Source organism: Cherax quadricarinatus, chromosome 24 (assembly GCF_038502225.1).
Source record: "Cherax quadricarinatus isolate ZL_2023a chromosome 24, ASM3850222v1, whole genome shotgun sequence".
Taxonomy (NCBI): domain Eukaryota; kingdom Metazoa; phylum Arthropoda; class Malacostraca; order Decapoda; family Parastacidae; genus Cherax; species Cherax quadricarinatus.
The window spans coordinates 35,043,197-35,059,653 of NC_091315.1; the positions used below are offsets into that span (position 1 = coordinate 35,043,197).

The 16,457-nt window shown below is 37.4% G+C and overlaps 2 protein-coding genes across 3 annotated transcripts in view; one reads left to right on the forward strand and one right to left on the reverse strand.

The window, feature by feature from the left end:
* LOC128690918 (trimeric intracellular cation channel type 1B.1) overlaps positions 1-13,608 on the reverse strand; it is a 37,959-nt gene extending 24,351 nt beyond the window's left edge. Inside the window, exons 1-2 of one of the 2 annotated variants that reach the window (XR_011392384.1) lie at positions 13,358-13,608; positions 693-849 (exon numbers count right to left, since the gene is read on the reverse strand). Coding sequence is in view for 1 of the 2 variants with exons in the window: in XM_070088347.1 (XP_069944448.1) it covers positions 693-849; positions 13,358-13,478 (278 nt within the window). In the remaining variant the exon portion in view is untranslated. The remainder of the gene's footprint in view (positions 1-692; positions 850-13,357) is intronic. The other variant, XM_070088347.1, reaches the window with a different exon arrangement.
* Positions 13,609-13,979: 371 nt separating this feature from the next.
* Positions 13,980-16,457, forward strand: part of Cchl (Cytochrome c heme lyase) — a 37,949-nt gene continuing 35,471 nt past the window's right edge. The window contains exon 1 of the mRNA XM_070088346.1: positions 13,980-14,001. The gene's annotated coding sequence lies outside the window, so the exon portion shown is untranslated. The remainder of the gene's footprint in view (positions 14,002-16,457) is intronic.

A 16,457-nucleotide genomic window follows, 5' to 3' on the forward strand; every position in this document is an offset into this window, starting at 1 on the left:
ATGATATTTAAGCTAATCCCAGATTAAAATTCTAGCTTAAGCACCAGGTTGAAATCCTGGCTGAAATAATAGGCATAAAGTACTGTACTAGTCTCAGTATCTCTAGAGTTAAATCTTTGAGCTCACTTGACTGGCTGTACATATACGATCAGTACATAGGCAGATAGCTCATCGAATAAAGCGAGTGTCTGAGACAAAGTAGTAAAGCTGTGGCTGAAAACTTGCATGGTCAAGTAATCACAGTCGTGGCTCTCATCAAGACTGGTGAGGATTCAATCCTTGGAAGGAGGGTCAAGCCTCCATCATTTCACACAATTACAGGTGATTGAAAATGCCTGACAGACAAGCATAAGAGGATCTATATCTGAATGAAAGTTTTGTGATTTCTGAAATGTACAACTTGATGATGGGAACTAATTTTTCTGCTTCGCATGCACAGCAATTGCATACTATAAATATTTCTTCTTACTGGCCTTATTATTAGTTATGTATGGTTTCTGCCATTCAAGGCTGATTCCTCTCCATTTATGCCATGGAGCACCTAAAGAAAAGTCTGGTTAAAAAAAAAAAAAAAAAAAAAAACGTTCTTTCATATTTCAGACAAAATCACTACATTATCTAGGTAACTGTAATTTCAAAAAATTAAATCTTTGGTTTAATTTATTTTCATATTTCTTATGATGTGCACTTACCATACAGCTGTAGCCAAAAGAAGTTGCTGGTTGTTTTTCAGAGCACCAAGGATTGGCTCACCAAGAAGGAAGTTTGCTAATAAACCACCAGCAAAGATGGTGAGCATGCATGAGAGCCAGTTTGCCAGTGGGTGTTTGCGAGAGAAAGGAAGAGAACCTGAAAAACAAGCAATTAGCAGGCTTTCTGACTACTGTATTACATAACATCAAGTGAAATAACACTTGCCTTCTAATTCAACATGGCCTCCTGCAGTACTTAGCTTTGTCCAATTAACAATTGCTAGCATCTGGCTACGTTGCAAATATGTATACTGTATTTTCTCTTCCACAGACATTTCAATACTTGCACAACTGTTGCAGATGAATGGTTCAGAGAACTGACACGTTGATAAATTAGACACATGTGCAACTCTTAGGTATCTTTATTGAGGAAACATTTTGCCCCACAGTGGCAAAGGTTGAGGAACTGATTACCTCATTCTCCTCCTGCTCTTTACGTTTTTCCTTTGTATGGACTGATGAAGCCACTGTGGTGAAACATTTCCTCAATAAAGATACCCAAGAGTTGCACATGTGTCTAATTTATCAACTTGCACAACTCCATGCATTCTTCTGCAGGAAATTACTTCTCACATACTTAATCATATCTTTTATACAATGGTAACTCACTTAACTTCATAGTTGCAGTCTTAGAAAACCAACCATTAGGTGAATTAATATTAATTACACTATTCATATTATCGTACCGAACCCCATAATATAAATCAAGATAGATACAAGCAGAAAAATCCATACATATTTGGTTTTTAAATCATACAACCTAAATGTCAATTTGATGACGATACACTATATAATATCAACATAAGCTAAATATACATCAGTGCAGTACTGTAATCCTAGAGCATTTTCCTGCACCTTCTTCCATCCATCCCACATTTATACTCTCTCTTAGACAATATATCTTGTCCCATTTGAATTATTAAACCATATCAACAGCCCCTTTCCCCTCCCTGAAGAGTTCTTATCATACAACCACACCGTGTTCTAATTAACTTATTCTCTGCATAATAATTCACACCACCCATTAGAACAAACAATTCCTTACTGCCTCCAAATGTTTTCATACCTCACACCTATACAAAAATGTTGGTACCACTACTATTATACATTATTTTTTTATATCCATTGATAAACTCTGTTTTTACAGACACCTCAACACCATAGCTACTTTATTTCCTTCATCTATTTTACGATTCATTTTTTCTTCACAGACCCACCTGCAGATACATCCCCCTCTCAAATATCATAATTCATTTAACGTGTTCATATTCCTTTACTCCAGTCTGATGTTGCTTACACTGCTATTTACCATTAACTCTCATAGCCATGCTCATTTTAATACATATCTGGGAATCCCCTTTAACCCAAGCATGCCAGGAGAACTAATAGGGAGCAGTGTAGTAAAGAAAGCGAATGCCAGACTAAAGTTCCTCTATAGACAGGCACAGCGTCCACCAGCGGAGGCTCGCAGGACCCTATATCTAGCTCTCATACAATGTACACATTATTGACTATTCTTGCTCATCATGGCATTCTGCCTTAACAACAACAACAACAACAAAAGAAAGATAAGCTACAAATCATCCAGAACAAAATGGTGAGATTCATTCTGGACCTGGGTCTAAGAGAGCATGTAGGCCAGAATGAATTACAACAACTGGATATGCTGAATGTTGAAGACAGTAAAACAACTAAAGCTAAAATATGTTTATAAAATTGCTCACAACCAATGTCCTTTGCCAATTTTGTTAAGGCTGGGAACCAAAGCAATTACAGAACTAGGGAAAGGGAGAAAAACTTTGCAGCCTAGAGTCAGTGGTCAGGCTTCAAAATCATTTTTCTGTACAGTGATGAAAGAGTGGAATAGACTGCCTGCACATGTCAAAGCCTGACATAGCATGAGCCAATTTAAGAAAAGAGCCTAAGGGAGGAGAATGATTTCTTGTATATCTAACATATATACATATATGTACTATAATCTGATTCTATCTTTAGTGTCAATGAAAATAGCTAATTTTACCTCTCCCCCAGTATAAATTCTTTTATTGTAACCATTTTTACATAGTTAAATACTTACCTGTTTTTAAATTTTAAATGTAAATAATACTTATCACAAGGACCCCAATGGAAATAAGTCACTTTGTCTGCCTTTTTTGGGTTAACCTAGGTTCTCTATACATATGCTGCTATATTTGTGTATACCTGAATAAACTTACTTAAAAACCTCAGGAACATTGGAAAAAGCAATAACTAAATAACATTTTATAAGTACAATACAATATAGTTTAGCATTTGGTATTGATTATAATAATACAATACAAAACAGTATGATATCGAGATACTGTCTGGTAGAAATATCTGGCATACAGGTACCCTTAAAATCGTGTAAAAAATGTGAAATATTCACAACAACATTGAAACTATAATAATACCACTAATTATTCTAATCTCTTTATTTGACATTAGCTAAAAAAAGGACACATATAATACTGATCTTTGTTAGGCATTTATAGAAGTGAGAACTAAACTTGACGAGGTGGCATTCTGTGGAGTTGGTGTGAGTGGGTAAATATAGCTGGGGAGACACACCAAACTGCTGTGCTAGTCGCCAAACCTTCTCCCTCACAACTACTGCTATACACATCTCCCTCACTCGCTATAAAGAGACAACACTCCATGCATGTCGAATTAACATCTCACTTTTGAAATTTTGTGCACAACGAATCAATGTTGTTATGTTTAACGGCACACAAACATACATACAAATCATACAGCTATAATACAGTAGGCAAAATACTGTATAACAACTGTTTAGTTGTGCAATCAACTAGGTTTAACATGGCATAAGAAAAGGATATCCCGGAAGAAAAGTGACAAGTAATTCTATATATAGCATGAAGGTCACCCTCCCCATTCTCCGTCTACACAATGATAACCTACAAAACATGTTACTTCCCATTACAAATACACATATTTTTCCGAGCTCCAAGCATTGGCACTATTCTGATTAAGTTAGCATAAACAAGTTATCTAACAGCAATATATGTTATTAATCAAACTATTTGGGGAAGGGAACGGGGTGATGACACAAGAGGAAAACCAGCGAAAAACAGATAATTATATCAGCAGATTTTTTTTCAGATTTGGGTTCATTTTCTATTTCATTTTCATTCAAACTGTGTTTCATTCAAATTATGATTCCTTCATTTTGTATTTCATTCAAATTGTTTTCACTGGCTCTACTGATCCAGTGAATACAATTTGAAAGAAATCTTAGAGGTAGAATTTAACTAATGGGTCATGTGCCAAGCCTGAAAAAAATGGGTAATGCCAGAGAGCCCATGGAAAATTAAAACTATTCCCAGGTTGCTCATCAGTAAAAATGTCATATAATTAACCTGTAAATGGTCCAAAATTATATATACGTTCTCTCCCGTAGTGGCCCCAAGTTTTTTGAGAAAAAAAAAAATCGTTGTTTTCTTAATAGGAAAAAAGAGCATATGGTACCCAGGCATCCCCTATTATTTTAATATGGCGCACAGTGAGTGCACACACCCATTCTCTCATGTCTAGGTGACTCAGGCTTATCGTGGCAATGTTGAATGTATGACAAATAAAACATATGTACGTTTGGGGCACTAGCGGTAAAAACGTATATATTTTAACCCCTTTACGGGTCAAAATCAGCAAGCAGGAAAACCCTCAAATTTGTAGAAACAACTTTACTGCACTGTATTATAACTGAAAAATATGTATGTATTAAATGAAAGGTGCCAAAGTGTACATATTAAAATTGTGTACAGTTACGAATAAAGCTTAAAATTACTTAACATTGATAAGCTCAAGGCAATACATAGTTGTGTATGAATGACAGAAAAATCATACCACAAGCAAGGTTTGAACTTGTAGGACTCGTCTAGTACTGACCAGTAGACCTACTGCAATGCTTTATGTCAATGTGAACCAGTTTGGAGTGATATTTAAGGAGATATGGTTAAAAATGAAGTGGCGCTTGGGTGACAGCATATAAGTGAATTTATACTGCGTACTGCAGATTACTGGGAGAAATATAGTTACTGCATATAAAGAGAATTACAAAGTGTAGTATATATAGTATGTCACAAAAATTGCCAAACCCTTACATGTTATGCCAGATTGGGAAAGGCAATGACAATTTTAACGAATATGTCATGTCTGAGGGCAATGTGTGGTGTGAATATAATGCAGAGAATTCGTAGTTTGGAAGTTAGGAGGAGGTGCGGGATTACCAAAACTGTTGTCCAGAGGGCTGAGGAAGGGTTGTTGAGGTGGTTCGGACATGTAGAGAGAATGGAGCGAAACAGAATGACTTCAAGAGTGTATCAGTCTGTAGTGGAAGGAAGGCGGGGTAGGGGTCGGCCTAGGAAAGGTTGGAGAGAGGGGGTAAAGGAGGTTTTGTGTGCGAGGGGCTTGGACTTCCAGCAGGCATGCGTGAGCGTGTTTGATAGGAGTGAATGGAGACAAATGGTTTTTAATACTTGACGTGCTGTTGGAGTGTGAGCAAAGTAACATTTATGAAGGGGTTCAGGGAAACCGGCAGGCCGGACTTGAGTCCTGGAGATGGGAAGTACAGTGCCTGCACTCTGAAGGAGGGGTGTTAATGTTGCAGTTTAAAAACTGTAGTGTAAAGCACCCTTCTGGCAAGACAGTGATGGAGTGAATGATGGTGAAAGTTTTTCTTTTTCGGGCCACCCTGCCTTGGTGGGAATCGGCCAGTGTGATAATAAATAAAAAAAAAAAAAATGTTAAAACCAAAATATTAAAGCCAGCCATGTAAGAGCAAACATAGGCAATTTCCTCAATTTAACCCTTAAACTGTCCAAACGTAGCTTTACGTTTTTTCAACATTTGAAAGTATGTAAAAAAAGTAGATCTTCTTTTCTTTTTTTACATTTGAAAAAGTGTAAAAAAAACTTTGATGTACTTTTTTTTTTTGTTATATTTGAAAATATGTAAAAAAAAACATAGATCTACTTTTGGAGCACTATGCATGTGAACGTAGATCTGCTTGGACAGTTTAAGGGTTAAAAACATTAAATAAATTAAGACAGCTGACAATTTATTGTTGCAATGAGTACTGAAAGCTATGGTCATTTAGACAGCTGACCCTGCAGGTAGGCGAGACACATGGGTACTAATGCTGCAATTGTTTAAGTATCCCCAAATTCCTGGCACACTGCCACTACTGTTTCTAGCATCACCTGCAACACTATCTTCTATAACATGTCTTTCTTAGTTTTAAGATTACATCACCACTGATGAGATGAAAATATAGATACTGAAATTAACTGTGGTACATGCTTGCCACATAAAATGCCAAGCAAATGCGGTAAGTATACAAACTTTATAAATTAAAGGCATAAGTGAACAGCAACTACTCTCTCATATGAACTCTAGCATAAACATTCTTTTCAAGGCAAGCCATTATCATTGCCAGTGGAACAGTGAAACTGTCCGATACATAATCTACCACATCTCAACCATACAGTACTGTACTTTACTTCATTTCTAGAAGAGCAAACATACAATTAATACTCTACTGCATCTCAACTATACAATATGTACTTCATTCTAAGTAACATAAGATACCAAAGCTGCATACATGCACACAGACTTGGTACAATAACAGAAGTATACATTAATACTTAACAAATCTACCTATCAGTACAGAATTATATCATTAGAAGTTAAAAAAAAAAAAAAACTAAGTAAATTACAACTTTTCTTACAATTTCAATGCTTTATATCTTTCCTATTGCACAATGGATTAATTTTCCAAAACATTAAACCTTTCTTTTAACTTTCATGGGCAACTCAGCAAATTAGACCACTAACAAAGTTCAAAGGTTAAATAAATCAAATGGTGACACTCATATTTTGTTTTGGGATGTGTAGACCAAGTAATTTACATTCAAGCATATAAGTGAACAATATTTAGATAAAGGTAGGGAAGTTTTCACTGCATTTATGGATTAGAAAAGGCATATGACAGGGTGGATAGGGGAGCAATGTGGCAGATGTTGCAAGTGTATGGAACAAGTAGTAAGATACTAAATGATGTAAGAATTTTTGTGAGGATAGTGAGGCTCAGGTTAGGGTGTTTAGGAGGGACATTACTTTCCAGTAATAGTAGGCCTTAGACAGGGATGTGTAATATCACCATGGTTGTTTAACATATTTATAGATGGGGTTGTAAAAAGTAAATATACTAGGGTGTTGGGGAGAGGGGCGAGATTAAATTATGGAGAATCAAATACAGAATGGGAGTTTGCTGATGATACTGTGCTTTTGGGAGATTCTAAAGAGAAGTTGCACAGGTTAACTGAGTTTGGGAGGGTGTGTAAAGGAAGAAAGTTGAAAGTGAACATAGATAAGAGTAAGGTGATGAGGGTATCGAATGAGTTAGCTAAAGAAAAACTGGACATCACATTGGAGGGAGAGAGTATGGAAGAAGTGAATGTGTTCAGATATTTGGGAGTAGATTGGTCAGTGGATGGGTTTCTGAAGGTAAATGGGTGAGTGGTGCATTGAGGTATCTGGAGACAAAAAGTGCTATCCATGGCGGCAAAGAAGGGGATGTACGAAAGTACAGTATAGTGGTACCAACACTCTTATATGGGTGTGAAGCATGGGTTGTGAATGCTGCAGCGAGGAGGAGGCTGGAGGCAATAGAGATGTCATGTCTAAGGGCAATATGTGGTGTAAATATTGTGCAGAGAATTCATAATGTGGAAATTAAGAGGTGTGGAGTTCATAAAAGTATTATTCAGAGGGCTGAAGAATTCTTGAGGTGATTTGGTCATTTAGAGAGGGTGAAGGAAAATAGGATGACTTGGAGTGTGTATAAATCTGAAGTGGAGGGGAGGGAGGGGTAGGGGTTGTCCTAGGAAAGGATAGAGGGGAGCTAAAAGAGGTTTTGTGTGCAAGGGGCCTGGACATGCAGCAGGCATGTGTGAGCATGTTATATAGGAGTGAATGGAGACACGTGATTTTTTGGGTCCTGATGTGCTGTTGGAGTGTGAGCAGGGTAATATTTTTTGAAGGGATTCAGGGAAACCTGTTAGGCATTGTATTTTCCACCTCCAGAACTCAAGTTCTGGAGGTGGAAAATACAATGCCTGCACTTTAAAGAAAGGGTTTGGGATATTGGCTGTTTGGAGTGACATCTAAACTGTCATATCTGGGCATCTCTGCAAAGACAGTGATTATATGTGAATGAATGGGTGTGAAGCACGGGTTGTAAATGCTGCAGCGAGGTGGCGGCTGGAGGCAGTGGAGATGTCGTGTCTAAGGGCAATGTGTGGTGTAAATATTATGCAGAGAATTTGTAGTGTGGAAATTTGGAGGAGTGGAGTTACTAAAAGTATTAGTCAGGGCTGAAGAGGGGTTGTTGGGGTGGTTTGGTCATTTAGAGAGAATGGAACAAAGTAGAATGATTTGGAGAGAGTATAAATCTGTTGGGGAAGAAAGGCGGGATAGGGGTCGTCCCCAAAAAGGTTGGAGGGAGGGGGTAAAGGAGGCTTTGTGGGCAAGGGGCTTGGACTTCCAGCAAGCGTGCATGAGCAAGTTAGGAGTGAATGGAGAGAAATGGTTTTTGGGGCCTGATAAGCTGTTGGAGTGTGAACAGAGTAATATTTTGTGAAGGGATTCAGGGAAACCGGTTAGCTGGACTTGAGTCTTGGAAATGGGAAGTACAATGCTTGCACTTTCAAGGGGGGAGGGGGGGTAGGATATTGGCAGTTTGGAGGATGTCTAAACTATCGAATCTGAGTGCCTCTGTAAAGACAGTGATTGTGTTGAATGATGAAAGTTTTTTTTCTTTCTTTTTGTGTCACCCTGCCACAGTGGGAAAAGGCCGAAGTGTAAAAAAAAAAAAAATTATATATATAGTATATCAAATCGGATGAACATACATGTATAGAATATGAATGTGTAATAGTACTACAGAAGCAGCTTTAGTGCTATCTTATCAGCAGGAATTGAAACGATAAGACAAGTACAGGCAATCTTCAAGCTTTTATAAACTCTAATATCCCCCTCTAATTTTATTATTCCTATTGTTATAACAACTGTATCACATTTAAAATCTTACCTCAAGCCTAGTTTCTACCTGCTACATCCCTTATGATGAGCATCAGTCCTGAGGCTTGGTTTCAAACTAGGCCTCCTACATTGTTTATCAAATACTACAGAAATAAAAACCATTAAGAAACACAAAAAAGTAAAGAGAATTGCATAATGAATGCACAGACCATTCTCACACCAAATGAGGTAAATGCTCAAATTTGGATGCTTCCTATTTTTCCCTGATCTCATTTTTTAATTATGACAGCACATTTTTTAATTTGTGTACTTGTGGTCAAATTTACATTTTTATAGATAGATTTATGCAACATAACCCAATCTTTTTATGTAAGTAGGTAGGGGAGTGTACTCACCTATATGTATTTGGATCATTAACTAGTTAATCGTTCAAGTTGGACCAAAACATTGCAAGTTTCATTCTCCTATATGCGGGTTATTTGCATATTGGTCCAGTCATCGTGCTGTTCCTTTTTAGTCTTTGTTCTAATAAATAATCTAAGAAGCAAATAAAAAAATGGCAACAATTTCCTCTTTCTCAAAGGTTCATGTTGCTCTTAGTGCAGTGAAAAATATCCAATTTTCTAGTTAAATAAATATAAAAATGTTCATTACCTGTACAATTATTTGAAGTGATTGTTTGTTATGCATATAAAAGAAGATTATTAATATGTCCCTACAGTCTTTATCACTGCATTAAGGTTAGTCTCATTTCTGCTGCTAATGCTGTATATATTTCACAATTATCATTAGTTATCATCATTACTACTGCTTAATCAAAGCCCTTAATAGTATTAGATTTTAATGGTCTGAAATGCTGTGCATATTTATGTTGTTAGGTTAGGAACTATTGTGAGCAAATCACCACTGTAAAAATTTATGACAATGTATAATACTCTGCATTTATCTTGAATGAAGCATATCTAATCTTATCAACCATAAGAGCAACAGTATGGCAGCAATTCACCTTTACAACAACACAACAGCAAGACTTGATTCCTTAAAACTGAAATTAATGTAATCTCTCAAATAATTACCTTGAGTCAGGTAAACAGTTACCTCTTGCTCTAACCATGTTAAGTGTCATACACCAGATAGACTAAATCTGGAATGCAAATATGTAAGAAACACCAACCTACTGAAAGAAATGTTTATCTAACTGTTTGGTCTATTAACCCTGTGCACTGCATAATATGAGCTGTCTTATAGTACAGTATAGTATTTTGGTCAAATTGTTATACATATACGGATTTTTTCTAAAAACATTTAGAATGTACACAGTAGTTTTTTATTGGTTTCTGGGTGCTTAAAAATTCATTTGGATTTTTAAGCTGGATTTTAAGCATCTTCAAAAGTTGGATTTTTAAGCTGCCAAGAATCATTTTTTCATTCTATATGCGGGTTATTTGCGTATTGTTCCGGTCATCGTGCTGTTCTTTTTTATTCTTCGTTCTAATAAATAATCTAAGAAGCAAATGAAAAAATGGCAACAATTTCCTCTTTCTCAAAGGATATGATATGCTGCTGTGTGAATATATTTTACCAAACACTTAAATTCTTATGGCTGGTCTGGAGTTTCTTTCACATGTGACAATTCTGTCCTGGATACACCCTCCAGATGTTGTGGAAAGTCTTACATATTTGCATTGTAATGCTAAGCTATAATTTTTTTGAAAGTACAAGAACGAACAATATAACTTATATCCAAGGTTAAATTATAAAAGTCACTCTTGTGTGGGATTCACACATTAAATAAAGTAATGAAATCTGTCTACCTAAGATAGAAAACTGGAGTTACAGAAGTGTATTTTAAATGAGGACAAATGCCAGTGATCTCGCTGACATTACCAAGTCAGTGTTGAAATTTTTCTACTGATGAAGAGTTCTTCCATATCCAGTACAAATTTTGTAAAATTAACAGCAAGCACTAACCAAACCTAAATTATTGTTGTGGATAATATGTCATTATAGTTTAACAAGTCTCTGAATCAGCTGCCTGGATAATTCAACATCAGTAATTTGAAAAGTCGGTGACTTACCCGGACACTGTGGGAACTACCATATATGTACTAAGATGCTATTACGTATATGATTTCTTTTTTAAATGGGATGGAAAACGTAGCTCTGGTAAAGCAGCATTGTAGATGCTTAACCATAAGTATACAGAACCAGTAAGTCAGCAATTGCTTAACTATAGTACATATATAAACCTACTACTTGAATGTCAGGGGTTAATTAAACGTGCAAAATTATCCTGTGGTAACTTGTATAGAAATGAACCATAGGTAAGCCAATAAAATCAAACACTGTGACTTATGTCCATTAGGGTGCTTGTGTTACATACATACCTCTAGTTATATAGTTTTATCTTTTACCCTTAAGTATTAATATTAATAATTAAAAGTCATATAAAATGAATGTGCAGTATCAGTTACATGAATACATCAGTTATAATTATTATAATAGAAGTCAGTATAAAATGAATACAGGGATATCAATTATATGAATATACTAATTACTTTGTTACCTTACCTCTACTTTTATTAATACCTATATTAACAACAAAAAGCATTGCATAAATGTCAGTTATGTGAATTCAATATAAGTTACATGACTAGAGTATCAGTTACAAAGTTATTTATCATCTAGTTTTACCAGTGCCAACAATAATAAGTGAATATTAAATCAGTTTGTCAGTTACATGAATTGTTCCATATCAGTTACATGAATTGTTCCATAGACAGGGTATGTTGTTAGGCATGTACATTCTGTTTTATCCTCTCCATTATTAAGAGTATTAATAACAAGAAAAACTAACAAATACTGTATATTAGTTCACTGTCATAGTTTAGCAATACAAGAAATCACTCTCCTCCCTTTCTGCAGTTTCATTCATATAGTATTCTTTATCTTTATTTTAAAATTTATTTATTCTAATACTAGTCATGACATTAAAGGTAACTCAGTTCTGTCTTATCAGTACTGGTAGGTGGTGTTTTGTTATTCAAAAAATAGGAAAGTGTCTCCCAATTCTGGTCTTTGTGAGATGATGATCCTGTCGTTAAACTTGTCTATTGAACCTGATCATTATTGGGTTGAGACCCAATGGGTCCTACAGCACCTGGAGAATGGAAGGCAATCAAGTTCGATTCAAGGAAACAGAGGACAAGTCCAATTCCTTGAACAGAATTCCTCATTAGCATCAAGGAACCTCCATTGAGAGAATACTGAACCTGAATAAAAGCTTAACCATTTCTTTATAATGAATACAGTAAACATTTGATCTAATGTCCTTAGGAAATATGGAACATCATCTGCTGGGTAAAATATGGAAACTATGGACCAGGTTCACTGGTTACAGAATTCTGTCACTGTTATAATTACAGTAAAACACTCATCTCTGTCCACCACAACCACCATTACTGACCTCTCTCACCCACATAAGTTGCTACATTACTGTATACCTAAAATAAAATAACTACTAAAGAATGTTTCCATCTCATTTCAACATTACACAAAATGAATTAATAGGTAATTACTAATATCTATGGCTTAACAGCACAAAATGTTTAACAGAATGGCTTAACAGCACAAAGTGTTTAGTACACACTCGTATAATTATTGGAAAGTGCTTAACTTGTAGGGGTCATACTGAACCTAGGGAATGGGAGGTATGGGTAATCAGATTCTATCTAATTATTATTACGGTGGCCCTTGGCCTGGTGGCAAAAGCTCTCGTTTCACACAGTGAGGGTCCAGGTTTAATTCCCGGCATGTGTCCTTACACTGGTTGTCTATGTTCACCCACCCACCCATCAGTATAATGGGTACCTGGGTGTTAGTTGACTGGTGTGGGTTGCATCCTGGGACAAAATTGACCTAATTTGCCTGAAATGCTCAGCATAACAAGTGGCTGTCTATGTAGTAGTATGTCACAGATGTCAGCTAGGCCTGTATACCTTGTACATGTACTTGTAGAAATAAAGATATTAAGGAAACCTTAGACCCATAGAGGTCAAATAGTGCCGAGAGGAGTGGGAGGCAATCAGGTTCGATTGAAGGAGTGGTAAAGTCTAATTCCTTGGAACAAGAGCACCTCACTAGCATGAAGGAACGTCCTTTGAAGGAAGGTTCGATCTAAGGAATGCAAGGATAGCTCAAATTCTTTGATTGAAGGTCCTTTCACTAGTCAAGGTCTGCAGCTAAACATCCTGTACATAACAATTAACACTTTCTAGGCCCTGAGTAATGACAGCCTGCAAGAGACACACTTCGGTTCACATGAGAATATTGAAGAGTACTAATGAATAAGATACATGCAATATTTGGGTACCCTATTGCCGAAAATGCTGCACATGTTTCTTAATTCATAAACTTGTCGGTGCTGTATACTGTCGATGATTGAATGGTATTCTTCGAACTGACAGACTGTCATTATGCAAGGAAGAAGAGATGAATTAATCAGAAGCAGGTGTAGTGCTGACCTGTGCCCAGGTCATCGCGGACGTAGAGGCAGCAGAGGGTGCAGTGAGCGATGTCGAAGTATGGGTACATTTTCAACTTCGTGACCTGGTTGGCCATCTCCAGGAAGGCTTCGGGATCCATGGCGAAAGTGTACACTGCTCACTGTGTGTGTATGTGAGGCCAGCAGCACGGTGTGGACACCCACGGGAGCACCACCACAGGTGAGAGATGTGTCTCTGGTGAGAGATCTCTGAGGGAGCCAAGTGTGGCTCTCCACTCCCCCCCCCCCCCCCCCACCAAAACCCTCACTCACAACACTTTTTATTCTCCTTCCTCCATAGCTTTCTTTCTTCAACCTTTAAGCATGTCTGAAATCATGGGCCGGTGAGTGGCTTAATACAGTCGTGTGTAGTGTTAGTGGATGCTATGTGTAAAGTAAATAAATATGAGTGTATATGGCAAGCTGTGGCAGGGCGCCTGCGCCTCCACCACACAACAGAAATAAACCAACTAAGTACACACATGCATGGCTATCCTCCTCAATTAATAATCTCACTCCCCTCATGAAAATTTCCTTAGTGCCATTGAGGGGCTCTTGATCGAAGGGGTTGGACCTGACCACTTCCCTGACTTAAACCTACTTACCTCCCAGTCTCCAGGCACGGTATGGGCTAATATGGAGATCTAGTCCTTTTGAAAAATAAACCATTATTTACCTTTATAAAATACCAACAGGTTATCTATACACCGGTACAAATTGTTATTTATTGTGCAAATTTTTATTTTAGAAGATATTAACAAAAAAAAGTGTTTATTTTGGGACTTGCAGCACATCAGTGCCAACTAGCAGTTAGCATTGATGCTCCTGGCCAATCACAGCGAACGTAAACAAATACGAATCGAATGTAAACAAAAGTGAGTTAGTCCGGTATCTACCACTGGCTTAGTAAGCATAAGTTACATTAAAAGACAAAGATTTATTTCTTTGCAATTAGATTTTTTGATGTGTTAGGTACAAAGAAAGACACTATCATGCCGGGGCATTTCGGGCAGGAATTTTAGGTTGGGTTTCGTTGTGTTATGTTACGTTTCTTACATTTCCACAACATAAAACAATGTCCATAACAAAAACTAACCTGAATTAACATTAAAATATAACTCCTAAGAAATCAGCACTTCCATGAAAGCAATAATAATCTCTCATAAATCAGGCAACAACAATATGAGTTTTACTTTTATTCTTTAATATGTATGAAATTGACATATTCCATATACGTAAATATAAATAATTATAAGAGAGAGAGAGAGAGAGAGATCAGTCAGCAGGACTCAATACTGCTACTGAGACGGGCAAGGTTCCCAGGCAGCGCTCTTATCCACTTGGTCACAAATGCCACATAAAGTGGGCAGCCTGGTTCACAAGCCATGTTTCTTTCCCAGCCCGGGCACGTCAGTCAGCCTCAAGCATGGATTCAAGCTATTTCAATCTCATCCTGCATGGATTCAAGCTATTTCAATCTCATCCTGTATGTTCTGACCTCTCAAGCGATTTTTATAGCAATGCACCACGCAGAAACAAGCGAGTGTATTTATTTCCAATTTGTGCACACATACAGAGAAAGATCGCAGTCAGCAGGACTCGATACTGCTAGTGAGACAGACAAGATTCCCATACATCAGTATGTGCTGTAGTAACTACGTGAGAGAAATTCTAGACTTGCTGCCAGGGTTGAAGTTGAACATCTAGATATTTAGTCTTTATGGGGATACCTAAACCTACATGAGTCATACAGCCTGGGAATGGGAGGTAATCAGGTTTAATACAAAAAAGGGTCGGGTAGCTCCGATTCCTTGGATCAAGAATGCTTCACCATCAAGCCACGTCAGTTTTCCAAACCATATATCACAGTAATCATAGCTCTTACTCTTACCATATGCCGTACAGGTTAGGTTAGAAAGAACAAAAAGGAACAGTACCGTGACTGGAACAATACACAATGGTCCAAGTCGGACCGAAACGTCGTCGTAAGCTCCTCTCTCCTATGTGCGGTTTATATGTGTATAGGTTAGTTTAGGTAAGGTTTATCAGGAAACAGAACAAGTGTTTCCTGACGCGGGTCTTAGCCAGATGATGACCCGCAGCTGGAGCTTTCAGTCATATGACCCAGGACTTCCGATGGCTTACCGGTCCACCCCTCCATAAAATTATGGTTATGATTATAACCACAGCATTTAGGCATCCCGAAAAGGCAAAACAGTTTTTATAGTGGTTGTGGAAAATACTGTATATATTTTCCAGAAATTCAGTATTTTATATGTAAATAGATGGCCATACTGTATTTAATAATATTTATGTCATAGAAAACGGAAAGCCTGCGTCTGCACAGACGAGACTCGCCATCTTGGTTTTTGAATTTGTATTAGAAACGTTGGTGAATGGGGAAGAATTTTTCGTGCTCTAGAGGTTAAAATTGTGCTGACACCTCTCAAATAGGAGGCGAAGTTGGTGGATATGCATTCCTGCATAACTTGAGATATCAGACGACTGGACAAGACAGCTCCAGGAACCTCAGATAAGCTCTCTAGATTTGTGTATAATTCTGGCCAGTGTTTTCATAAATTTAGTTAGTGAGGTTTTTCTGAGTATGATACAACTTAATATCCAGTCAAATTGGTGAGTGATATTAAGATATATTTTCCTTCTGTTATGTATATGTGTATTTATATATAATCATTTTTTAATTTAATATACAGTCCACAAATTTATATATTTACCAGAATTCCTGGTGATGTATAATTCATTTAATTAATAGGTCCAGAGCAACTTGTGGATATGACAGTGGTAGGTATCGAAGGGGGACATTTTTGCGACCTAGGTGTCCCAAATTCCTACCTGGAGTTTACCTGGAGAGAGTTTCGCGGCCCGGTCTGTGACCAGGCCTCCTGGTGGATCAGCCCCTGATCAACCAGGCTGTTGCTGCTGGCTGCACGCAAACCAACGTACGAGCCACAGCCCGGCTGATCAGGAACTGACTTTAGGTGCTTGTCCAGTGCCAGCTTGAAGACTGCCAGGGGTCTGTTGGTAATCCCCCTTATGTGTGCTGGGAGGCAGTTGAACAG